The 25787-nt window shown below is 43.5% G+C and overlaps 1 protein-coding gene across 1 annotated transcript in view; it reads left to right on the top strand.

Moving 5' to 3' along the window:
- Positions 1–1330: 1330 nt before the first annotated feature.
- The window catches only part of SORCS2 (sortilin related VPS10 domain containing receptor 2), a 572656-nt gene continuing 548199 nt past the window's right edge, over positions 1331–25787 (top strand). Inside the window, exon 1 of the mRNA XM_074822047.1 lies at positions 1331–1684. Within this exon, the coding sequence (XP_074678148.1) occupies positions 1331–1684 (354 nt within the window). The remainder of the gene's footprint in view (positions 1685–25787) is intronic.

The following is a 25787-nucleotide window of genomic DNA, read 5'->3' as shown; positions in this document are numbered from 1 at the left end:
TTCTATTAATCTTCCTAGAAAAGCCTTTGTAATCCTAATTTGCTAAACCATTAGGGTAAAGGCAGATTACAACTAAAGCTGGTTTGCTGACTTTACTCACCTTGGTTTTACCCAGCCCAGATTTCTTCTGTTAGGTGTCATCTAACGTGTGCACCTGTAGCTGGAGTCGTTACTTCCCTCGGTGGTCTTTCTAAGATGTTTTCTGACATTTAGGCCTGAGCAACCTTATCTTATTGTGAAGTTAAATTCAGCTTCAGATTTGGCCCTGGACTGCGCAGCAGGTTGGACCAGGGATGCTCCGGAGGTCCCCACCAACCCCAGTTACCCTGTGATTCCAACCTGCTCCCTCTCACTGCATCAAACTGCTTCACAAGCCCCGTTTAGTCACAGTTACACAGCACGCTGCAGTGGAGCAGGGAGAGCATCCCATCTGTGATGCTTAAATCTTCTTCCACCCCTTCACGGGTCTGTTTTGAGTTATGCCACCCCGCACAGACCCCGCCGTTGCCCCTCTGGCCGTGACCACACTGCCCTCAGCATTTCCTGGTGCTTCCATGGGTCAGCCGCAATTTACAAGTCCCATGTCCCCACAGTGGGCGATGCTGGATTAGCAGTTGGCTCTGGACAATGCAGGTGACGAGCCTGGTGGCTCCTAGGAGCCGAGGGGCAGCAGAAAGGACAGGCTCCCGTGCTCCACGGAGCCGCTTCTCGTCTTACTCACAAGAATCCTATTTTTGCACCTGCTTCATTTGTTCCTCGGCTTCCAGCGGCGGACAAACAGACCCCTTCTGACTTTTTCACTGCAGCCTCCTGGGACTCACGGCCAAACCAGGGCCCCGCCGCTGTGCCGGCAGAGGCAGGGCTTGCCTGCTCGCCCCATCCAGCGCCCCTCGGTCCCCAGCGACCCCGCGAGCTGCGTGAACGTTCCTCGGAGCGCTCGCGAAAACCTGGAGCTCTCCCTGGAGCTCCGCCTGAAACTTCACACGCAGCGGGCTCTGCCGAGCGCGGCTCCTCCCCGGGCGAGAGCCCTGTCCCCGCCGCTGCTCCCCCGTGGCGCGGGCGGGTGTGACCGTGACCCCGCGTGTGTGTGTCCGTCCGTCCGCGCGTTGCCACCGCGCCCCCCCGCCCCCTCCGCCGCCGCCGCCGCCGCCCGGCGTTTCAGCGCGGGCCAGCAGATGGCGGCGCCGCCCCGGCTGGGCGCGCAGCCCCGCGCACGCCGCTGCCGCGCGAGCCCCGCTCCGGTTACAACCCTCCCCCGCCCCCGCCCTCCGCGGCGGTGTCTCCCTCCCCGCCGCCTCCCCGCCTGTCACTACCACGCCGGAGAGCCACCATGGCGCGCGGCGGGCCACGCGTGTCCGCCGCTGCCGCTCCGCGCGGGGCCGCCCGCCTGCCGCCGCTGCTCCTGCTGCTGCTGCTGCTGCCGCCTCTGCTGGGCGCCGCCGCCGCCGCGCTGCGCTGCGCGGAGCCCTGCGGCCGCCCGCGCCCCGGAGCCCTGACCCGCGGGGCGCGCAGCCCGCCGGAGCCGCGGCGCGGCGGCGGGGCGGCGGCGGGGGGCAGCCGCTCCAGGAGAGCATCCCCGGCGGCGGGCCGGGAGCAGGTCTCCCTCGTCAGCACCTCCTTCGTGCTCAAGGGGGACGCGTCTCACAACCAGGCGATGGTGCACTGGACGGGCGAGAACAGCAGCGTGAGTGCGAGGGGCAGTGCGGGCGGGGTGTGTGGGGGGGTCCCCGCCCTTACCCCTGCCCTTGCCACTGCTTTGCTCCCCCCAACTTGCGGGGCGCAGCCTGCCGCTGCCGCCTGCGCTCCGCTGGGCTCGCTGCGGCCGGAGCGCGCTACTCCCGCCGCCCGCTGCCCGGCCGGGGGCGCGGGGGTCCCCGCGGGCTGCGCTCGGGGCGAGCAGCGACCCGACGGCCGCTGAGGTGCCGCCGGGAGGCGAAACGCCGCCGGGGTCGGGCCGGCCCCGCGCACCCTCCGCCACTTCCCCAGAAGTTTGGAAAGTTTGCGAGCGCGCATCTTGCAGAGGGGCCGGGTGCGCGGTGCGCGCCGCGCTGCGAGGAGGAGGAGGAAGATGAAGAGGAGGAGAAGGAGGAAGAGGAGGAGAAGGGCTCGGCCCCGGAGCGGCGAGGCGGTGTCCGTGGGGGATCGGCGTGCCCCCGGGGCTGTGCGAGAGTCTCCGGGTAAAGGAGAGGCAGGGGGCGAGCCGCGGTGCGGGGATTATCCCCTCCAGCCCCGCATAAAGTCCCAGATGAAATTGTCGAGGCTTAATCGATTCGCCTCGATTCAGTCATCCCCGTGTAATCTCCCCCGCGCCGCGCTCTGGCTCAAGCGCCAGGGAAAGAAAAACCCCAAACGAAAATCAAATCAAACCCAGCCCCGGGCTTGAGGCGGATGGGAGCGGCGGAGCGGGGCGGTGGCCCCGCGGGGCATCGGCCCGGCGAGCGCGGAGCCTCCGCGCCGGCGCGGGCGGTGCGCGGGGAGGGCTGGGGCCGGGCGGGCTCCCTCCGCACGGCGCGGGGCTTCCCCCCGCTGGACCGGCTGCGCGCCGCGGGGCGGGGGGTCCCGCAAAGGTCCGGGAGCAGCAGCAGCAGCTCTCCGAGGGTTTTCACAGCCTCGTCGATGGATCAACATCGCGCGCTGGGGCCAGTGTTACTGCATCAGAGCATCGGTGTTCACAACTTTTCGCAGTTAAAGCAGCGTGCCTTGCCTTTATTAGTTAATTACCTATTTTAGACAGGAGCTGTCACGGTGAGCGCCCATAGTCTATTTGTAACTCATTTTCAATTTCAGCTAGTCGTCATTTCTTCATGTATCGACCCGTTAATGGTTGTGTATTTGCACGGGTGGTTTCAGGGATTTGCTGCTCCTAATTTGTCCTGCACTGAAACATTATATCATAACAGTGGGCGTCATAGGTAAATATTACATAGCACCTTGCACTGTCTATGTAACTTCATTGACAGGAAAATACCCTTATGAAGGCTCAAGATCAACTTTCTCCTGGAGGATTTTAGTGTTTCTGGAAAACTCTTGAGTGTTTTTACTACAGTTCGGCTAAGCTCTGACTCTGCTTGAACTTTGTGAATTTAGCATAAAGTTTACTTAAACTTGTCTCAGTTCAGAGAGCTTGAGTTGTACTTCTCATAAGTATGTGAATTATCATCCTTTCTCTAGGATCTCAAGTCCTGGTTTTTGCCTGTTTTGCTAGGGAGTCACCCAGGACGTGGAGCTGCTAAGGCTCCACCGGTGAGGATGCAGTGATTCCCTTGAGCACACTGAGCGCTTGTGTTAATGCTCTTGTATAATCAGGTGTCAGAGTTGGAGTCAGCATCATAAAGCTTGACACTTTCAAAGGCAGTTTTTGATTTGCTCAGGAAGGAAGCGTAAGATGCTGGCCATTTTCTGTGAAAAGAAAATGTTGCAAATCAGCATCAGCTATTCTGATTCTGTCCTTCCTCCATTTCTCTGCTGTTAGACTGCTGCCATTTTTTTGCGGACGGTGTTTGCAGGCTGTTAGGACTACTTCCTTGAAGAATTCAGTATTGAAAAGTTGGCATAAGTTCATTTTTTCACATAAAAGGCAAGTAACAGCTTTCATGCAAAGCGCTCTGCACTCTAAAACGAATATAGTAGAACCTTGCTAATCCACATTTATGACTAGTGGTCTCTCCTCGCCTCTCTGCAAAGATTTAATAACAGATGCTGCAGTGAGGGTTTGTATTGCTAAAATGTTATTATTTTTTTTCAGTGTGCTACAGTTCACTTACTAGAATACTACCAAGTAGCCTCTTCAAAAGCAAAGATAAATGGCAACTGTCAGAATAAATGAAAGTGTTTACAGTCTTTGCTGCAACTTAGTTCTTTTTTTTTGTTTGCTTAGTTACTATCTACTAATTCAGTCTTGCAGGATGATACTCTCATCATGAACGCCTGCAGACGTTCTCTACAGTATTTATGCATTCAATAAAAAATACTTTTGCAGAGTTACTTTAAAAGTATGTTGCTTACTCTGCCTGCCATCAGGTGATTACCGTCAAGCAAGGATGGGTTTGAAGGAGTGACCTGGTAATGAAAGACTCGTTGCTGCCCAAATGAGAGCAGCCAGTCTTTTGGCACTGGATGTTTTACAGTATGACTGTCAGCATTTTTTTTGCACCTTTTTTTCTTGTTAGCTTTGTTTTATTGCATGCTTCCAGCAGAAGAGCTGATTTTAACACAGGCTTCCAGAGAAAAATGATTTGTAAGGACTGCCTGTAGACCCTTTTTTTTTTTTTTTTTTTTTTTTTTTTATATATATATATAAAAGAAGTGGAAGAAATACATTAAGCCCCCATTGGAAGAAGGATGGGCTTAAAGGGTTTGGAGAGAATTTTGCTGCCTGTATGTATGTCAGATTAAAAGAATTGAAAATAAGTATCTGATCCAAAACATATTTAAGGTAGTCTTGAATGTTTCTTTGTTTATATAGGTATGTATGTATGTATTTATTTATTTTACTCTGGGTTGAGTGTTTGGAGGTAGGAACGCTAAGATCTAGTGCTTTTCAAACCTGGCACCTTACCCTTTGTTCTTAAATCCATGGCAAATCTTGCCTTGCCTCAGAAGCACAGGCTTGACCCGTGAAGTGCTGTTCTGTCCCAGACACACTACAGTCAAGGGAAGGACTATCATTCCTAACACTGGGGTTTTGGATCCAGGCCTGCGAACCTCTGGAGGCACTAAGCAATCTTAAAGTGTCACCACCCACATTTGGCACCTCATTGGAGGTACTCAGCACTTTGTAAACCAAGGAGCTAAACTAGTTGCTTTACCCTTTACAGCTGCATGGCTGAAAATTTGACAGTGATGAGCTCCAGATGACCGTATATCCTCTTAAACACCTCACCTAGTAAAATAAATGAAGAAGAAGTATGCAGTGGGATTATTCCTTTGAGCTCTGTGATGGAGAGACAAATAACCATAAAAGCTGAGGGGGCAGCTGCTTCTCTGAGGGATGTTCACCTGCATGAATAGTTCATTGAAGGTGCCACCATGGAATACTAGTGTGTGGATTAAGGGCAAATAAATAAATAAATTTGAAAGGGGCAGAGGTTAGGTTGATGTGCACATGGAGCTTTTAAAAATGTATTTACATCTTGTAAATCCTCCTGTGCTGCAATAATAGGAGTATGTAATTTTTTGGTTGCATGAGATGTCTTAAAAGAAACTAAGGAGGCTATAAATTAAATCCTTTCTCCTTCCCCTTCTTTTCTGTACTGTAGAAGTCTGACACGTACTTTATTATCATCTCATAATGCTGTTGGTTTTGTGAATTAGTAAGAAGGTGGATTTGAGAGCACAGCAGAGTATATGGTTGCATTGATGGTAAAGTGAGCTTGAATAACTGGGAAGATCATCTGTACAGTTCCTTGCCTTGTCAAGAGAGAGCTGTGCAGGGAGGTATGCAAATTGCTTCCTGTTTTGTGTCCTCATTACTTTTATTTTGTATTCTAATAATTAATTATTTATAAATTCCATAAACGATAGGCCTGTCTCTGACCTTTCTCGACAGTGGCATGTATCGTTAAAACCATCGGTAGAGATGCAAGTCTTGCAAAGCTAGTCCTTGTATCAAGAGTGTATCCGGTTAGTGAATTCCTACAATTAGTATTTTTGCTCTCTGTCCCCTATGCCCACGGAAATCTGTTGTGCACTATTACTTTCAAACAAAGGCTCATGCAAGTGGAACTAATTTCCTTTCCAGTCTTAAAATATCATAAACTGAAGACATGACAGGTGGGTGGTGCAGTGCACCATTTACTCTGGTAAGGGTTAGTGATCGACATTTGTGTAACTGATAAATAACATGGAGTTGTGCATTGGAGTATATATAGGCAGCATGCTCACGGAATAACCTCTTACTGTGTTAAGCTGAATATGTATGTTCCCAGATTTACTAAAAATACGCTACCCTTTCTTTGATTTGGGGAAAAATAGTCAATTGATGACAGCTTTTAAAAATCCTACTTTTCCTTAGAAGAGACCTTATAGTTGTCCCAGGGGCTTTTTTGTGCTAGACAAACAACTTTCTTTGCCAAACTACATTCTTTTTGACCCTTATGGAGAATTCCCATTGTTCATTAATACTATCTGATTTAAGAAAAAAATCAAGACCAAGCCAGAAATATGGGGAGAATGAGACTTGTATTCACAATTGATTTTGATTCATGGGCTACTCTTCATGCTGTGTGCAGACTGCTAAAGTGTTGTGAACAGGACTTTGGCCAACTAGTTCTAAGTCTGCAGTTTCATGGTGTCAGTATTTCCTTTTTTTGTTTGTTGTCAGAATATTAAGTCCATGCAGGCACTTATTTGTCCTTATTTGATGTCATGATCCCTCATAAACATGTTGCTCTTTGTTATGGAAAATAAACATAAATGCACACAATTTTTTCCACACATAATATTTAGCAGCACCTTATCAGAAAGGAAGGTTTATTGCACATGTACAGAAATTGCTATGCACAAAAATTTTAGCTGATTCAGACTTTTCTGTATTTGATATACAGATACTTTGTTTAATTTAAAAAATATTACTCTTTGCGATACAGTTTCATCATATATGATTTATACAGCCCAGTGATCACTAAATGTATTCTTCTGGCAGATATTTTATTTAATTGGTTTTCTGTTTTGTTCAGTTTGCAATAAATTTTGCTGAGGGGATCTATAAAAGGCATTGACTTCAATATTACTATAGCAGTATCTGTAAGAATAAATGTAATTATCTGTCCAAACTGGGCAAAAGTCCGTTTATGGTTAGGTTCTGGTGCTGTTTCTCCAGAGTAGCCAGACTACTTCTTATGAAATGAAAGGGAGCATGAGGTCAAAAATCCTGACGGCTCAGACCTTTGATAAATGGCAGATATATTGCAAAGTGAAAGGCAGATTTCCCATAGGGAGTTTTTTTTTTAAAAATACCTTAAGATGATAGTGTGATAAAAAACAAACAGAAACCAAACCCAATAATCATATTTGAATGGAAGAGCAGAATCCCACATGGAAAGCAGAATGATTTTAATCTGACTGAACTAACTCTGAAATTTAACATCTTTTTTTTTCTTTTTTTTTCTTTTTTTTTTTTAATGGTATAAAGTTTGTGACTTACTTCATCCATTTGCTTCTACCAGCCTCTGTTTTCCCTTTCTTCCAGCCCTACAGCTTGCTAGTCACGTTGCTGCCTGCTGAGCTCTCTCCACATTTCTGCAAATTCTCGCTGCTAAAGAGAAAGCACCTCTTCTCATCCCCTAAGTAGACACTTAAAATTGATACATACTTTAATTAGTCAGTGTGTGTTTCAAACATGTTTAAAAGTCTTCCTCCATGCGCAGCCCTCCACACCTGCAGTCATCCTGGTTTTAACTGGTTTGCTGGTTTAACTGGCGTCATCTGGATTGCTTAGGAGCAAGCTACTAGCAGCCTTAGCAGGATTAGGTACTGCTGTGCTGACATTGGGACGAGCTCAGAGACTTTAAGTCTAGGAGGGAAATTTAGCAATGAACACTAAAGACAGACACCAGATTGAAATCCTAGCTCTGATACTGCTGATATGCATGATAAACCAAGTCTGGCTTAATACCAATCATTAGATACGTGTTTAGGCTCTTGATAGCAGGTTCACATATCACAGTGGGAACATAATGCATTCTTCCCAAGCTTTACAGTGTTAGGAATCTACTGATACAGATCTTTGAAGAAAGAAATGAGGACACCCCTTCTGATTTTATTAAAATTCGATAGACTAGTAGATTCTTTCTGAACGAACAGAAGGGGAAAATTATGAGTTTTTCAGAAAAACTGTAATTGTTCTGCGAAAATGTGAAGTTCTGAGAGGTGTGTACAGATTTATGAATTTAAAACATGAAACTGCCTAGATTACGGAAGTTTTTATGCCAAGCCCTTTGTCCAAGTAAAATATTTTCATAGAATCATTTTGGTTGTAAAAGACCTTTAAGATCATTGAGTCCAACCGTAAACCTAACACTGCCAAGTCCACCAACACTGCCAAGTCTGCTACAGTCCTGTCAAATTAAGACCAAAGCATGTTAGCATAAGGGGAAATATTCTGCAGTACAATGCAAGTGAGATCCTCCTAGTTCCTGAAAGCACAAATTCATTGAAGCAGCAGCTGAAAGTGTAGGTTGAAAGTAGTCTGTAGTATATGACTGCTTGCCGTAGCTCAGGACGAAACTTGATGACCAGCAACATTCCTTTGGCATTTTTATTCCCATAGTCTCACATTCTTTACCAAACATTCCCATCCTCAACCCCCTGCCCCAGTAATAATAATTTAAAACCCTAACAAATCACCAATGACAAAACCAGTTTTAAAAGAAATAATGGATGGGATCTTTTGTCATGCCTAACTTCAGCCTTCAAGTCTGAGTTTGGACTTCTGCAGTGGGAAGGAGGTGGAGATGGTTCCTGGATTGATCTCTCCCCTGACAATCTTAACATCCGTACTTGAGAAAGCTTGGATGAGTCGACTTCTGAAAGCATGTATCTCTCTCTCTCTGCTTATTGTAGAGGGGCCTAGATGACAAACTTTGATAAAACACAGAATTTATTTAAAGTTATCCCTAACCCAAATCCATGGAGTTTATTGCTGCTGCAGTTATTTCCTTCCTTACTTAGTGCAGCATGGCAGTTAGAGTTTCAGTTATGGATTAAGACTCTGTTGTGGTAGGTATTGCACAACCACAATGCAAAAATACAAGTGCAGCTCTAAAGATTTTATAATTACAGTTCTACCTGCATACATCCCTGAGAAGCAGAATTCTATACCTAAAGGATGTACCTTGACAGAAATTACACAAAGGTCCAAGTTTCAGTCCAAGGGATGCTCCAACAGCTGTTTAAGTATTTTTTTTTTTCTAATGGCTTGGAATATTTAGACATAAGCAGTCATTGGGGCAAGGCGTAAAATTTCCTCTCTGAGTTGAGAGTTAATCAGGAGTTTAGAAATGTGTGCACTCTGTGCGTATGTATGTAGGTATGTTTTTCTGTCTCTTTCTCTTTTGTCCAAACCAGTAGATATGCAGTGTGTCAAGAAAAAGTGGAACAGTTTTAGCAGTAAGGGTTGTGAGTCTCTGTTCTGGCAGGAGATATGTATTTCAACTATTCATGCAGAAGGGGCAATTAGACACTTTTGCTGGGTGAGCACTCTAGCCCCAGTGCTGTCGTGCAAGGGTGAGGAGAAGGGCAGTGTCACCTCCCGCACAAAGCCGTGTTTCAAAGAGAGCTGCCACTGCGTGCTGTGAAATGCTCAGTGTTGTAGGTGTGTGCTGGCACATCTGCTGGAGTCACTGGCTTTGGTAAGATGAGTGAAGTGCCGTGTTTATGGATCCTATTGTATTTCGTCAGGCCTGTTGTGGAAAGAGGATTGATGCTGAGGCGCTGCTGTCTTGCAGGACTGAGAGCGTGCGTGCCACCCTTGGCAGAGCTGGTGATGCTCTGCGCTGCCCCGTCACTGCGTCTGCGAGCTCTGAAGCAGAGCTGGGGTGTTCATGGTGATACCTTGGGGAAATTTGAGGCTTGACCAGAGGTAAAGCATGATGTTCTAAATGGACGACTGTTGGGTTAAATTAAAGCTATGGGGTACCGAGGAGCTTTGCCATTTACCTCACCGGTATCCTCTGAGATAGCACTTGCATTATATAGGTGATTTTGTGCCTCACTTTCCTACCTGCAGTTTGAGAATAATGGTACTTCCCTATGTCTTCGGATTGCTGTTGCTCTAAATAAGCTGTGTACTTTGATATTAAAGTAACGGTTATCACCATAACACCTAAAAGAGGCGGGACCGTGGAAAATCGCATCTATGGTTTCTTTGTTCCTTTGACTGTTTCACAGCACAGTCTAGGAATTAGAGAAGAAAAGGCTCTCACAGGTCATGCAAACTTCTCTGCTTGTTCTGATGTTTGTTTTGATCAGGGCTCCTTTTAATGTGTAGTCCAGTTTAATTTAAATGCCTAGACTCTGGCATTCAAGGTCATTGAACAGACTTAAGATTATGTGGCTGAAAACATTTTCAGTGAAACTTAACCTGTATTTAACATTATTTTTTTCTGTCTTCGTTTATGAGTATACTGAAATAACTGTGCTTCTTTCTCAGTGTTTGTACTTTTCCAATTCTTGTAGACTAGTAATTATTTCTCTGAATGACATTTATTTTGGCCTTTAAAATTTTCTTTTATAACTCACTTTTGCTAGCTCTTTAATTGCACCATCTGGGTACGACAGCGCTTATGTATAATAGTACCTACCTACAGTGTATTTGACTGGCACATTTTTAAAAAATGTACATACACACGGAGTTTATTGTTCATTTCTGGCTTTCCTCTAATATCCTTGTGATTATCTGTGTTTTCTAAAAAGAAAACCACAGAACAGTAAATAGTTGTTGTTGTTGTTGGGCTTTTTTTAAAGATAAGTCATTAGCAAAAAAAAAAGCTAATTTCTGTGGTTTCTGTGCAGTAACATTGTTGAAGCTTTGTTCTTGTAGATGAATTAGATGTATTTAATGGCTTTTTCCCCCCCATTCGCTTTATGAAATTTGTTGCTTTCATGGTCTTTGGAAGCTCATTGGAGGTATGGTAAAACTTCATGAAGTGTTGTAGAAGCATATTTGCAAGCACCAACTACTGTGATGTGTCCTTATTCCTACTGAGCAGTAGTCCTATGTTTACTGGCCAGCATGTTCAGTTTTAGCACATAGCAAGCTACACTCTGTTAAAACACATTTTTTATCACTCTTCCTGTCCCTTCTTTGCTCCCCAGACTGAAAAGTGCCACAGGGAAAGAGCTGTCTTCCCCTCCCACGTGTATGAGCAAGGTGAGGTATACTGGGACTTTGCTCTGAGTTGGTGGCACTTAGGTGTTTCTGTAATACCAATAAATAATAATGATGATGACTGAGGATTGAGCTGTTCCACCTGTAAATTCTAGAAGTGTGTAGCCTGGCCTCCCTAACTGAGCTACAGTGAAGAAAAGTTGCTTTTCTCAGGTATTGAAGAACAGCCTGTTTATGGTTAGTGCATTCCTGTTCTTGCCTCCACCAGCAATTGTCACTGCAAGACAGATGCCCAAGGGGATGGAGCTGGAGGGTTAGAAGAATGTGTTGGAATCACTCCTTGAGGCTCTGTGGATGAGGCATAAAAACAGAAATAAAACAAACAAAAGCAACACATGCTAGTGACAGGTAGATTACTTTCTGGGTGCATAGAGATATCTTTGCCAATCAATTACCGCCACAAGGCAGTGGAGACCCATTGGGATGTAGTGCACATAGGCAGTGCTCCAACATTCAGCCTGTTACAGAGCTCGTGAGGTGAACTCCCGGGACATCTGTAGCAACACATGCCTGGAGATGCCCAGGGACCTGGCTGGTGATGCTGGAGACCCATAACCACATGCAGTCGGGTGACACAGAAACTCTAACGCTCTTTTGCACAACTCACCTCAACCTGCAGTGTCTCCCCAGTGGGAAAGAAAGTTAAAATCAAATGAATGGGATCTGCTATGTGTTTGTGTGTTTGTACTTGCAGGCTCTAATCTTGATGATTCTTAGCTAAATAAACCCCAGTATCCTACTTCACGACAGGTTGGTATTAACATACTTCTGCCTCGTAAGTTCCCAGCTGATTTTTAGAGTGATTCCCCTGTGCTCTTTCTGAGCACTTTATGGGGCCCTGTTGAGGCTAGTAAGGGTTCACATTAGATTTGGCTGCTACATATTGGTTTGCAGATACGCTACGTGAACATCATTCCTTCTGGCCTCTCTCATTTTAGTCTTGTAAACCGCAAAGTTTAATTGATATGTACAGGACTTTAGAGTCTTGGGTATTGTAGTATTTCATGTAGTTAAAGCATTGAAGCAAGCAGGCATATGAATTAAAAAGCTTTCCTCTCCGAGACTCAGATGCCCCCCCCCCCCCAGGCACTAGGACTTTGTCAGAATGGCAGCTTTTGATTTAGAGGGCCATTTCCTATTTTGCTAATTTGTTTGGCTTTTAATCAGTGGTTTCCTATGTTTCCCTGCCTGTTACCCAACCACATAATGGCAAGTATGTCAAAAGGTCTCAGCTGCCTTGAGAGCAGTCTTGAAATGTGCTCTTTGCCCTGAGTGAGAAGTACAAACTGAACAGGAACTGTGCAAAACATCTATGTTGGGAGACTGGCTTTAGAGTGGGAGCTGTGTCCTGAGCACCAGTGACAGACTATGGACGACTGACATTAAAGTCCCTGGTTGCCCTTGGATGTGTTGGGGGTAGAGATTGGGAAGTTGTTACTATTGGTGGTTCTGAGCTTTTCTTTCCCCCTGGATGAGTGAGGCCAATACTGGTGGAGTCAGCTGAGACCTGATCCTGTTCTTTTTGAGGTTTTCCAACCTGATAGGAAAAACAAATATGAAAGAATCCAGAGGGTTTTTTTTCCGCTCTTGTATGTGTCATCCACCAAGGTGCTGCTGAGCACATGCAGAAGGGAGGAGGATGTGTGGATGGACCAAAAGTGCCCATATTTTTGGAGCAAGCAGCCCACTATCAATGTTTTAAATTTCTCTTGGGTCACAGATATTATTATTAAACTCTGTCTAAAGCCACTGTAAAGAAGAGAAGCAAGAAAGTATGTTGCGCATCATCTGAACAGCATCTTTGTAGTTCTGTGAAATCTGCTTTGTGATTCACTGATTAAGCTGTTGGCTCCCACCAGCTTCTGCAAAGGAGGGTGCAGAAGAATGCATTCCTCTGCATATAGGCTGAATCAGGCACCTCTGCTTAAAAATTGTAAGATGTAGCTCTGCAAGCACGTTTTTAGTTCGTAATGCAATACATATGTTCATCTTCATGCACCATCTCTCAAGGGCTACTGTGCGGAGCTCTGAGGGCCACTAACAAGATCTCCTTTTCCTTCCTTCCTTCCTCTTCTTCCAACTGCTTTAAATCAGATTTTTTTTTTATAAAGTGGGCTACATTTAGAGGGCTTTGAACCTTGGTATTCCTTTTAACAATCTCATTGCTCCTGGAGAACTTTAAGAGCCAGCATTTTTAAAATTCATTGTATAAGCACCTTGTGCCCTATGTTCCATTTCTTTATTTAAAAAACCCTTGGGAGAGAGGAGGGAGATGATTGATATCAGGCTACCATATATAATCAGTGTGAGAGCTAGGTTGTTAGCAATATAAAATATTTTTTTTTAGTTTAGCTAACTGCAGAAAAGCCACTTCTTAAACTGTCACGAACTGGCACAACTTAAGAATTGAATGAAAGGCAAGCTTCTTCATCAGCGAATGGACTAGGTTCAGCTTGGTCAGTCTGCAAGCATGCAGGAATGTTTGAGCTGCTTTTGTGTGTGCTACTGAGGCAAGAGATGTTTTATGAACGCTGGAGCTGCATGAAAAGAAGACCCTCCACTTCCTGTTCGAATCAATGTCCATATTATTGTGAGGGATTACATCTTGGCTCTGATGTTCGTGACTGCGAAGAGACTGTTCCTGAAGATGGGAATGTAAGGCTAGAGAAGGATATAATCTTTATCTTGTTTGCAGAAACTGCCACCAAGTCTGGTTATTACATTGCTGTATTTTGTGAAGTATATCGAAGCTCCCTGAGGGAGCAGGACTCAGTCCAGCATGATGTTTCACAGGGGTCGGTAGCTCAGAAGTCAAACACATTCAGATGACAGCACTGAAATTCATGTTTAGGCATAGACTGTGTGCCAGGAAATAATATAAAGAGTTCATAGTCTTTGATCCACGGTCTGTTGTATGTGGAGGGTTTGTACAAAATATGCAAGCTTTTTATTTTTTGTAGCAACTGAATGGGCTTGTATTTATTAACTGAACCTGATCGTCACAGTCACTATCCCTCAGTGAGAAACTCTGCTCCCCTTTAGGCGACTTCTGTGTCTGTCCTTTGTTTCTGTTACTTTTCTGTCTGCCTTTTTGTATGTCTCTCATTCCTCCTCCCTCCTTTCTTTTCTCTGTCTCTGTGTGTCTCCTTTGTTATTCTCCCTTCATTTCCTTCACTGTATTAAATCACCTTTCTCACCCCTGAGGGCTTAAATAGCATCATCTTCCTGGTTCCATCTGGAAAAAAAGATCTTCAAAGACATGGTTAGTAATGACACAGATATGTCATCAGTTTGGGAGTTGCGATTCCAGTGAATATAGATGTTCACACCTGGTCACATGTTGTCTGCAGGCTTGGACAGATAGCGTGGCATTGCTTAAGGAAGTTTTGCATTGATGGCAGTATCTGTAGCCCTAGAGGATAGCAATAGCAGATGTTTAAAAAAACCATTGTCCCCAAAATGTATCATCTAAATTGAAACTGGCCCAGAAGCAGTGTATTTCACCTCAGGCCCCCAGCCTAAAGCTGTGAGGTGGTCTCTTAAACTCTCCTAGGGTGAGTTTTAGATTGGGGACATAAAGTGAAATACACTGCTCTGTGCTTCTGTGTGAGTTTAAATGATTGTAATTAGAAGTAAAAGACTCAAAATCTCATTTCCAGTCGTCCAGTTCTATAATCTGCACATGCCATCTAATAAGAATTTGTATACTACCCATCACTGGAATTAGTGTGCTGCTCATCCAGGTTTAATTGAAAAATAATCATAATCTGTTCAGTGTTGGATTTAATGCATAAATCAGGTATTGTGAGCAAAACAAAAGTTCTGAAATATGTATTACTGTGGATTTTATTGTCAGGATTAAGTTCAGATATTAGTGCACGTCATTATGACATTTGGGTGATGTCATTCTGGTATGCGACTTTGCCAAGTATGCCTCATTATTACTTTTCACAACCTATAAGCAATGAATTCTTTTTCCTTTAAACGAAATTAAATATTTACAAGCTGTTGCTTATTGCAGAAATTTAAATGAATGAAGCTTCTTTTGAAAACAAATGCAAGCTGAGGAAAGCAGAGACAGTAAATGGGTGTGAAGCTGTCATAGGAGGGAAGCTCTGCAGCTCATATATGCAAGCTCTGTGGCTTTAGCTGAGCCTTGAAAACATGGGAGTCAAAAGAAGGAAAGCGCTAAGGTCTTGGTTTCTGGCATAGCTTGTTTCTCTGATGCAAGTACGCTTGCTGTGCAGTCACTACAGTTCATGGACTGAAACAAGATGAACAGATTTAGAGTGCTTTTATCTAACATGAAATTGATACTGTCTTATGGGAATGACTTCTAAGAAGAACATAAGAATGTCTGTATTAGGCTAGACCCGTGGATATCTAGGGAAGAGATTCAGACTCAGATGAGTATTTTGTGATCCTTCACCAGGCAGCTTTTCTGACCAACAGCAATTTGTGATTCAGGGGTAACTGTAAAAGCTTTCCAGGTGCAAGAAACACACCTTGTTTATAAACATGAAAATGAGAGGGAAGATGAGCTTATATACTTAAATGCAGCAGCTAACCAAAATGCTAGTACTGAATTTCTATTGATTACATCATCCTTTCCCCAAACCTAAATGAATTCAAATTTTGGGGTATGTTCTCTGAGTGATTTAAATTTTCTGGATTTGTAGCTACATTTTAGAATTTCAAAACCATTTCTTACTATATTGATTTAAATAGTATTTAAATTCCAACATACTATATAAAATAACAAGTAGAGATATCAACACATTTACAAATTACTTTTCTACTGTAAGTTTCTCACTAGTTTGGGAAGTATAAAGGGTACTATTTCTCTTGAGTGAATGCTGTTTCTAGAAAGATACATGGCAAAAGTAGTTTTTAGGTCTTTTTGTTTATATGGAATTTATTAAAGCATCTTTTTAAAAGTGTTGGATGATGGTACTGTCATATGAAAAAGTACTAAGATTCCTGAATGTTTTCCTTGGTTATTTAAAGTTGAGTAAATGTTCATTAAATAGACAACCTCATCTGAGCCAGGATTAATTTTAAATTCAAACCATTATTCTCTTGGTACATAACCAATACAGTTTATGCTCTTATCAACAAGTGAGTCTCATTTTTAATTTATGAAAGTTTACCTGAGAGTATTCAAATGTCTCACCCTTTCCAAGTATTAAAAAATGCCTTTGATGTCTCAGTGTTTGACTTTAACACAGCTGATCTTCTGGTGTGCTGTATAATAAAGTTGTTTTGATACATACAAGAAATTCTGCTTGTTCATTCCAAGTTTGCATGGCATAATTAAGCTAGGTTTTTGTTCAGTAAAATTGGTGATTCTGTTAAAGTGAAAATCAATCCTTTTCTCTTAAGTTGCTTTAAGGCCAATTATTAAACAGGCATGGTCATGTTTCTTAGATTTTAAGAAGTGCTGAAGGTGAATTTTGAAATTCTTGCTCATCCTTATTTACAACTAGTTCATGATTTTTAAATAAAGATTTCTAGCGCTTTCTTTTCATTTTTAATATTGGATTGAGGAATATCAATAAAAACATTCAAGTATAGTGGACTGTCTATACACTCCACAGGAACCCATGCTGTGATTTGATTTCTCAGCTAGAGTAAAGCAGCACCATTTCATTGACTTAAATTTCACCCATTGTGGAAGGATTCTTAGCTTCGATTTGTCTCACAGTTAGTAGAATGTTCACAGTAATGGAAAAGAAAAAATACAGAAGCCTATAAAATGGGAAAAAGTAAACAGAAGCAGGTAATATCACAAGAATTATATTTTAAATGTTGAATTCCAGACTGTTCTTTCTTACTGATTTTCCTCTTAAATTTTTTGCCTAGTCATTTCTATATTATCAAGTTTATCTAGAAAGACCAAGCTTGTTAGCTCAAGCAGAGGTTTGTTGGTTTTTGCCTTTCTTTGTCTTCTTACTCTTAGTCCTCTACCTTCCTTTCTATGGTTTGGTTAATTTAATCTTTTGATCTGCTCTATTGGTTTGTTCAGCATTGCTAGGGTCAGAATGTTGCATATGGAAGGCAAATCAGCTGAAGGAAACTAATATCCTGATCAGTTTACCATCACTGCAGATAGAGGGAAAGCAGCTGGCACAAGTGAATTGATTTCTGCATCAATCTCCTTGCACAGGCAATCAATTCAACAGAGAGAAACGAGGCCGGAGTCCTCATCACTTTCCTGTTGTAGAAGGCTCCCTATATCAGAGTCTCCTTCTGAATTCGCTGATGTACACTGCTATCACTTAGCTATGAGAGCAATGGTACTCCATACAGTATTACTCAACCCAAAGCCTCTAAAAGGCAACAGCAGGCTTCAGTGTGGTTTGGATCAGATCCTTGGGCTAGTGCTACAACCATACTAGTCACCATATTAGTTAAGAGGTATTTAAGCCCCAAAAGCATTCTGAGGGATCTCTCATCTCTCATTGAGAACAGCGTGAGGCTCATCCCAATAACAAAGCAGGACCAATTTAATTTTTAATTTTTTAGTATACCCAGCTGCTCTGTGTTATTTCTGAATCATGTGCATGCCAATAATTCTGAGGAATGACATACAGTTTTAGTAGGCATCATGATTATATCTACATGGGGAAAAAACATGGTATTTTCATTCTCCTCCCTCACTTTTTTGGTGAAGGAACAGTAGTGCAGCAAAGCAGGTCTGTTCTATAATAAAAATTTTCAGAGCACTATACTGTATAACATAGGTAATAGCTTAAATAGTCAAGTTAAAGAGAAAATAATTAGAAGGCTAATTTGGATTCACCCTTCCCTATTACCGCTTAAAGATGTAGAGTTCTGTTACTGCTTCATTTAGCTTGACTATTGCAGTGACCTAACTCCTTGTGTGTCAGACTGTTCTTGTTCAGATATGAAGTAGGGTTTTTGTGTCGCTGGATCCGAGCATATAGCACTTGTGGCTTTTCTGATACTGTGGAATTAGGAGCAAATAAGCTGACATTGGCTTACACAAGGGAACCGACTTGCTCTGCTTTGGTCCCTAAGGTGTCATTGATTCTATTTGCATTACACAGTCAAATATTTGTATGTAGTATCATTGAGGCTAACGAAAGGTTGTCATAGGGCAGTGTTTATGTCACAAATTGTGACATTTGCTTGTTGATAGGATAGTATAATGTCAGCATGTCGTGGTGCAAATGTCATCATTTTGTGATGTGACAAATTGTCCCTAAGGATAGACTTTTTAAGAGACCTTAACGGATGCTGAAAAAATGAATAGGTTTAGACTGATTTTATTTGCGTCATATTTAGGAACAGTCAGAAGTTTAGAAAGCAAAGCTTGCAGCAATTTGTATTTCTTTTCTTCCTTGAAGGGTCTTTGCTAATGTCACAAACTTTAGTCATTATATACATGATGCTTACTTAGCAGGCAAATTTGTTGACTCATCGTGCTTCAAGGCAGCTCCAGAGATGACAATTCTTCAGTAGCTAACGTGTTTAACTGGACCATTCTTCATTTGTAGCAGACTGGATTTTCCTATTATAACCACAAAATAGTAGGAGAATTTGGAAAGTTTCCAGTCTGTCAAAACTTAAGTGCAATAGGAAGTAAGATAATTTTGTTTGTATTTGTTCTGTCCTTCATTCAAACCTTGTTAGAGGCAATTGTGAAGCATACTAAGCATGCTGCTCATACCTTATCTACAAGGCAAATTCAGCAGGGATGGCTGTGCTTTGTTAACATAACTAAACTGAACCAGAAGTATCTTTGGTATTGCAGTGTATTCCTGAGCAGCCCCCATGTATGCCTGAGACATACTGTAAGAAATCGAAGGAGAGGATGTTCAATAGTTTCCAGAAGACATTTTAAATAAAATGAAGACATGTAACTTGCACTGGAATCAAAGCCTTTGAGAATGTCAATCGGGTTTCTTAAATAGAAAGGAAATATTCTAGCGAGAACTGAAGGCTGCAGCTTTTTCTGTGGAAATAGTAGATTTCTGCTTCTATATCAATAGACTCAATGGATTATTTTTTTTTCCAAGCACAGAATAATTAAATCATAGATTTACTCTTCAGGTGAGATGTTTCTGTTTTTAATGGTGAAATTTGGTCTTAGACAGGCCTACTCATATGTCAGGGTGGTGGCAGCATGCAGGCTTATTCTGTTAAACATGGGTCAGAAAAGCAACATGTAATAGCAGTAATGGGCAGTATCCTGCTCTCTTCCCGAAGAGCTGTGTGCTCATTCTAAGCTGGACTTTGAATAAGTGATTTTGTATGAAACTGCTTTCCACTTGATTTGGAAAAAAGTTCTAATGAAATTTGTGCTTTCCAAGTCTGTATGTTCTCAACTTTGTGTTCTCACAGAAATTCAGTTTTGTGTATGTGCTGTATGTGAAACTATATATGCAGGTGATTTCAGGCACCTACTCTGCCTGTACAGTTTGTAGATTTAATACAGAATTTTGAGCTGCTGTTTTTTGAAAACACAGATAAATATAAATAAAATAGTGTGTTCTCTTGTAAAATTTTCTAAGTGGGGCTGGGATGAGCAGTCCCTGGATCACTCTGCCCCAGGAGCTGGGGGAAGCCTGTTCACTTATGTCAACTTTACTATGGCGCTACTGTCAGGGAACCGTGCTCGTGCGGATTCTTCTTGCTATACTTGGCCAATATTGAACTAATGCTCCATGATTACAGCAGGCTATAACTTGCTGCTAAGGAAGAGAAATTGAATAAAGGAAAAACTGTGTTTGATGGAAATGAACAGTGTTGAACAAACTTTGAACAGCTTTCTAATCAAGATATTTGGACATTGGGTACATTTTCCAAACCATTTGGTCTGGAACTGATCCAAAGCCAGTCTTTCTCCTGAGCAAATTCCTAAAGTAGGACATTTTTGCTCAGATTACCAACAGCATAAGCCTCTGTTTCCGTAGTTTCTGTGTCAGTTCAAAGACAGACTCCAGATGAGTTGTGATTTCTCTACAGAGGACTGTCAGTGGTTGCAACACGATGCGGTTCCTGCAGAAATGGCAAACAAGGTGGGTCCAGTTGGTTTTGTATCTCTTGGGTTTCAGGAGAACCACTTCTGGTTTGTGGGGCTGCCAGAGGCTTTCTGTTCAACCTTGAGCAGGTAACTTGAATCTTTCTGTATCTAAATGTCACCTACGGAAGTCTTATTCCACCTCTTCAGTTATAAGGGCCACATCAAAGATCATGAAGTGTTTGGATACTTTGAAAATTTCTGTGATCATGTTACCATAGGTAAACAAGGGAAAAGAGAGGCAAACTACACAGGAAAGTTATTTTTTTGATGTTAGTCTGATATAAAGGAATCTCATTTTACAGTCCCTTATCCAGAGCTTTCATGTGGCTTTACATCCTACATGATACTGCTTTTAAATGCTGTCCTGTAAAAACAGTAGAGCATTATGAATGATTTTTCATTTTTAATGTCCCATACTTGCATTAGTGAAATATGCTTCTTACCAGGCCACTTTTTATTTTGATATATATTATTTTCTTTCATAATAACATCTACTTAAAATATCATTGGGAACTTTTACCTTCCTTAAAGAATGTTTGGGATTTTTAGAATGCTTTTTCTCAACTATATGTTTTTTAATTTTAATTTAGTAAGAGTTATAAATTTCTTAGAATCATTGCATACATAATAATTTGAAATATGTCTGGCATTAGTTCTGTAAAAACAATCTGGATGTTCTCTGATCTGGATCTACAGAGCCATAAAATATATATGGCACTGTATTAAGTTTTATAATGCTCATTACTTCAGTGTTGTACCTGTTGGGTAGAAAATCGCTGAAGCGGGTGAAGAGTATTGCTCTTTGAGCAGCAGAAATATTAGAAGTGCTTTTTCATGGCCTGTTCTAGATATGAGTTTCACTGCAGGGTTCAGCAAAGAAATAATTAGTATTGTGCAGGGCTGCCAGACCTGCACCAGGAGCAGTTGCAGCTGAAGAAGATGGGGCTGGAGTTGGCCTCAGACCTGTCGTCCTCCGCCCCCACAGCCGGGGAGCGCAGCAGCCTCCGGGCCTCCTCGCTGCACTGGCTCGCGATGACGTCGATGAGGCCACGGGCCAGAGGTGCTGCACGTTCCCCAAGGCCTGGCTGCAGCACCTGGACCACGGCCTCCTCCACCGGGCCGCTGAGGCACAGGGCGTGCGTGATATTGCCCGTTGCACGACGCGTGTGCCACCACATTGGCCCGTGTATCGTCCAGAGCTCCTGGCGCAGCCAGGCCAGCACGGGATCGAGGAGACGCGTTTGCCTCTGGAAGAGTTCTGCCCAGACCTCGGGCAGGAGGCCACCCACGGCCTCTGGCTCTGCAGCCCCCTGCTGGTGTGGGGACAGTGTTCCCTGTGGAGAAGATGGAGGGGACGCCATGGGGTGACGGGGGCTGTTCTCAGCCCGGCGGCTGGGAGCTGGGCCTGCCTGGCTGCTGGCTTCTGGAGACACTTCAAGGAGTGTCACAACATACTGGTGGCCACCAGATCTTCCCTGCCCGGGAAACTGCACAAAGTCCACCAGTCCTCTGCAGAGAGGGCACTCTGGTTTCATCTGTATCCACCGTAGGATGCAGCCCAGGCAGAACCGGTGGCAACAGGGCATCACATAAGCGACATCACCTCGAGCGTTGTGGCAGATGGGACAGATCTCCTCTGTCTCTGAGGCCATGTTCTCGTGCCGCAGCTGGTTGGGGAGCGCTGAGGATGAGGAGCTGCTCCCGCTCGCTGGCACCCGCACCGCCAAAGGGTGTCACGTGCTGCAAAAATGAGAGCGGTCACTCGCTGTCCCAGCGAGGGGAGGGGAGGAAGGGGAGGAAGAAATGCCCAGGCCCCTGGCAAAGGACATTCTCATGGCTCCCCAAATCCAATCACCCGCCCCAGGGCTGCCCCAGGGGGATGCTTCCCTGCCCAGCTCACCTCCGCTGCTGCAAGGGTGCCCAGTGGTGCCCGGCTGCCTGACCCAGGCAGAGCTGGGGAAACACAGGGGATGGCTCGGGGATGGGCACTGAGAGCTGCTCACGGCAGCCCCCAGAGCACCACCCAGCACTGGGAGCAGCCTCGCTTGGCCCTTCAGACCTTGCAGGCTCGCTGCCAGAGTCCAGGCTCAAGCCAGACTGGACTGATGATCTGCCTGCTGATGTTACAGCCCACCACTTGGTGACTGGACATCTACCCCCGCAGCACTCGTGCCTCCACACACACCTCTGGGGCTACCGCAACCCCACTTTCCTCTCCCTCTCCTCAGCTCTGTCTTCTGCTTGCCACCGGTGTTTCATGCCAGTCGCCAAGGCCTTGGCTGTGTCTTCAGCCCCCTCAGATGCCCTGAACTTCACTGTGGTGGTGCAATTCCCCCCCTCTCCCCCCTCCTCTGCCACTTGGGGATTAGTGTGATTCCTCCCCCACTCCTGGGCCATAGACCAACCTGAGGAGTTAAGTCCTGCTGATGGAACTAAACAGAGTGTTAAGACGCTGCTTTCTGGCTCTGCCCTCCTTATCAGCTGCGGAGGGTTATAACAGCCCCTCACCTCCTAAGGGCCTGGGAGAACAATAAGAGAATTGCACACCCAGCAAGTTCTTGCACAGCTGGCAGAAGACACCAGAATACCTCATTGTCCGAGCTTGGCCGGAGTGAGAAGTATCTGACAAAAGTCAATGGGAGAACTTTGTAGAGTAGGGCTGATGGTTGGACTCGATGATCCCAAGGGTCTTTTCCAACCTGAATGATTCTGTGATTCTGTGATATTTAAACTGTTTGCAAAAGAGTATGACTGTTGCTCCAGAGCAGAAGAATTACAAATCAGTGGAGCACTGCAGAATTTTCCTTTGGGCTAAAATAATTGCCATATGAGGTCTTCAGGATATAATGAGGGATATCTGTGTTCTAGCAAAGTGAGCTTAAAACTTGACATAGTAGGACCCTGGTTTAATTCCTGAATCTTTCACATGACTGTCATTGTAATTTGGGGCAATGCTCTTTGTTCCTGTTCCGGTTGTTAGAGCTGTATTAACAATGTAATCTCTGTGTCTTTAAAATTAAGTGTGCCTTCATATTTAGTTAATTTCAGGGTCAATTGTTAAGCTACTTAGACAACAAATTTAACCTACCTGCTATGTAATCACTGTAATTGGTACTCTGGAAGGCCTGGAATCTACATGCATGTCGTACAACATGGACCATTGTACTCCAGCAATGAGCTCCGAAAGGTTAAATATTTAGATGGTGTTAGCTAACCTTCTGCTTATAATTATAATTAAAAAACCTCAATATTTTCCTTGATATCTTTCTATTTTTGGAAGGGATTTTTATTTATAATCTGTAGAAAATGCATTTATTTAATGGGCATTGCATTAGCATCGCTAATGGTCATGTTTTTAGCTTCAAAGGATACCTGCTTTGAAAATTACTGCAGAATAGTGGAAGTGCCACCATTCACTTGGGAGCGTCTAGGAGAAAGTCATGTTAATGTTTTAATTTTAGAATATGTTGTCATAGTGTTCCACTTCCATTACTGAAATGTGAGTTGTTTGGTCTCAGTAGAGATGCACAGGACATGAAACAGTCCTGTAAGTATCGTGGTACAAAGCTATAAGAAAACATGGAAGTTTATGGTGGGTGTATAATCCCCAGCTCAGTTTTGCTTGATGAGGGCTTATCTAGGTTCTGGATCTAAGCAACTTCTGAGTGTAGAAAGTGTTATGCATGGCCCATTTGTGTGAGTGACCCAGGTTCACCTGTCTATTGTATGGCTTTAGATGCTTTGCAATATGCTGATTTTGCATTCTCCCAGGTTGGAGCCCTCTTAAACCAGGATTGTTTTTAAGTTGGCTCATTTCACTGTACTGGTGCATGGTGCAGCTCTGCAACCATTTCACTGACTCAACTGAAAGGGCATCAGGCACAGGCAAGGGGCTGAGAACAAGTGGCCAGAGCAGTAGGGAAACAGCAACTTTGGGAAGCAGTTTTACTGCTAAATCAGTGTATTGTGAAACAGATTCCTTAATGTGTAGTTTGCTACCTATTTCTCTGTGCAGCAGTGCTGTCTTAAGCAGCCACAGAGTATTTCCAGGTCCGTACAAACCCTCTCAGCTGGTGTCAGTGTAGTTGTTTGTGGAGAACTGGAGAATTGATTGTGATAAGAAGAACATGGACAGCTGGGTTAGACTATTTTCTTCAATGTCTGATTTAAATCTGCCTTGCTTCAGTTTACTTCTTTCCCTATCCACTAGCAATATGGAGAAAAGTTTATTCCCTGTCTCTTTTAATCAAGTTTTAATATATCTGAAAGCCTTTATTATGCTTCTCCCATGTCTTGCATTGTTTAGATTTAATAACCTCAGCTTTGTCATCCTTCCCTTGTTGCTCACTTGGTGCTGCTTTTCTATACTTCTCATCATTTTTACTGCATTCTTCCAGGCTGTCTCCAATTAATCCACATTAGTCCTGTGATGCTCTGGCATGAACATGCTCTTCCAACTGAGGTCTTCAGGCTGGAGTAGGAGTTTCCTTTTTGAGACTCACAGTCTGTATGTGTCTTGCAGCCTCTTTATCCATGACCTTATGGTGCCATGCTGCTACGAAAAAGGCAGACATTAGTGTCTCATGATTCATTAACACTCCCAACTCTGCTGAGTGTACTTTGCTCTTGCCTATTCTGATTATGTGCACTTTAGTATTTATGCTCATTGACTGCCATCGTTCTTTCTGAATGGTACCCTGCCATTTGTGATCTTTTTTCCAATTTGTGAAGATCACTTTGAGTTCTCATCCTGTACCTCAGTCTGTATGTTTCAGCTTGGTGTCATCCTCAGATTTAATAAGCATAACCACTTCACACAGATGTTAAATAATACCAGACTGTGGACGTGTTCCCTTGCAAACCCACTTGATAGACGGGGTATCTGTTGCCTCTCTGTTATCCCTGAGGCCTGTTACTCTGCTGTATGAGGGAATTAGATAATTTTGATAGTATTTGCTTTTGAGAATTTCAAATTGGACTTCACTCATTGCTTGCACACAGTTTATTTAGTGATAGTTTCTAGAATTTTTCTGGGGATTGAAGCTATACTGATTAGTTGGTGCTTCCCAGACTCCTTCTACCCCTCTCCTCTTTTTATAAAACTAAGTTCAATGTGTGTCCTTTTCTGGTCATCTGACAGTTTCCATTAGTTCTTTAAGAAATTAGTGAAATAATATCAGAAGTTATGGAAGTGTTTGAGAATCTGAAGATGATGTTCATCTCCACCTTATCTACCAGTATGCTTTTGCTGCCTTGTTCTTTGTTAAAATATCACCTGAATTCTTTCACCTTTCTCCATCTCCAGGCACCAGTTACTTTTCAACGTATTTCACTTTGCTTTAAACCGCAGTTCTTTGTGCGACTTTGTGGTAAAGCAGATGAGTGAAATGATTTGGGTAAGAGTAGCTCTGTAGTCATTCTCCACAATGTCTTTCCTTTTGATGGTCTGAATGACACCCCCGCCCCCACGTTGAAAGAATCACATGTGGAGAAGTCTGTATCCAGAAGTGACTAGCAGGAAATTTTGGTCTGCCAAACAGGCTATGTCCTGCTGTGTTCCTTTTCCAAAATATGTCTTCGGGTAGTATTGTTCACTTTATTGGTAAACTCCATGAGTTGTATTGTTTTTCTTGCTGATCAAAATAACGTAGAAAGAGAGGAATCTTTCAGAAAAACACGAATTTCTATATTTCTGTGGCTTATACTTCATGTGGCAAACTCTGCTTTGAATTAGTGCATCTGCTTTAAGGCCTGCATAGTGTCATTGGGTTTTGCATGCCATTGCCTGGATGTTCTTCCACACTGGCATATGGACACACAGCATATGGCCTCCCACACCTCCTCCCACCT

Source organism: Strix aluco, chromosome 4 (genome assembly GCF_031877795.1).
Source record: "Strix aluco isolate bStrAlu1 chromosome 4, bStrAlu1.hap1, whole genome shotgun sequence".
Classification (NCBI taxonomy): domain Eukaryota; kingdom Metazoa; phylum Chordata; class Aves; order Strigiformes; family Strigidae; genus Strix; species Strix aluco.
This window is presented reverse-complemented; position numbering and strand designations above follow the sequence as displayed.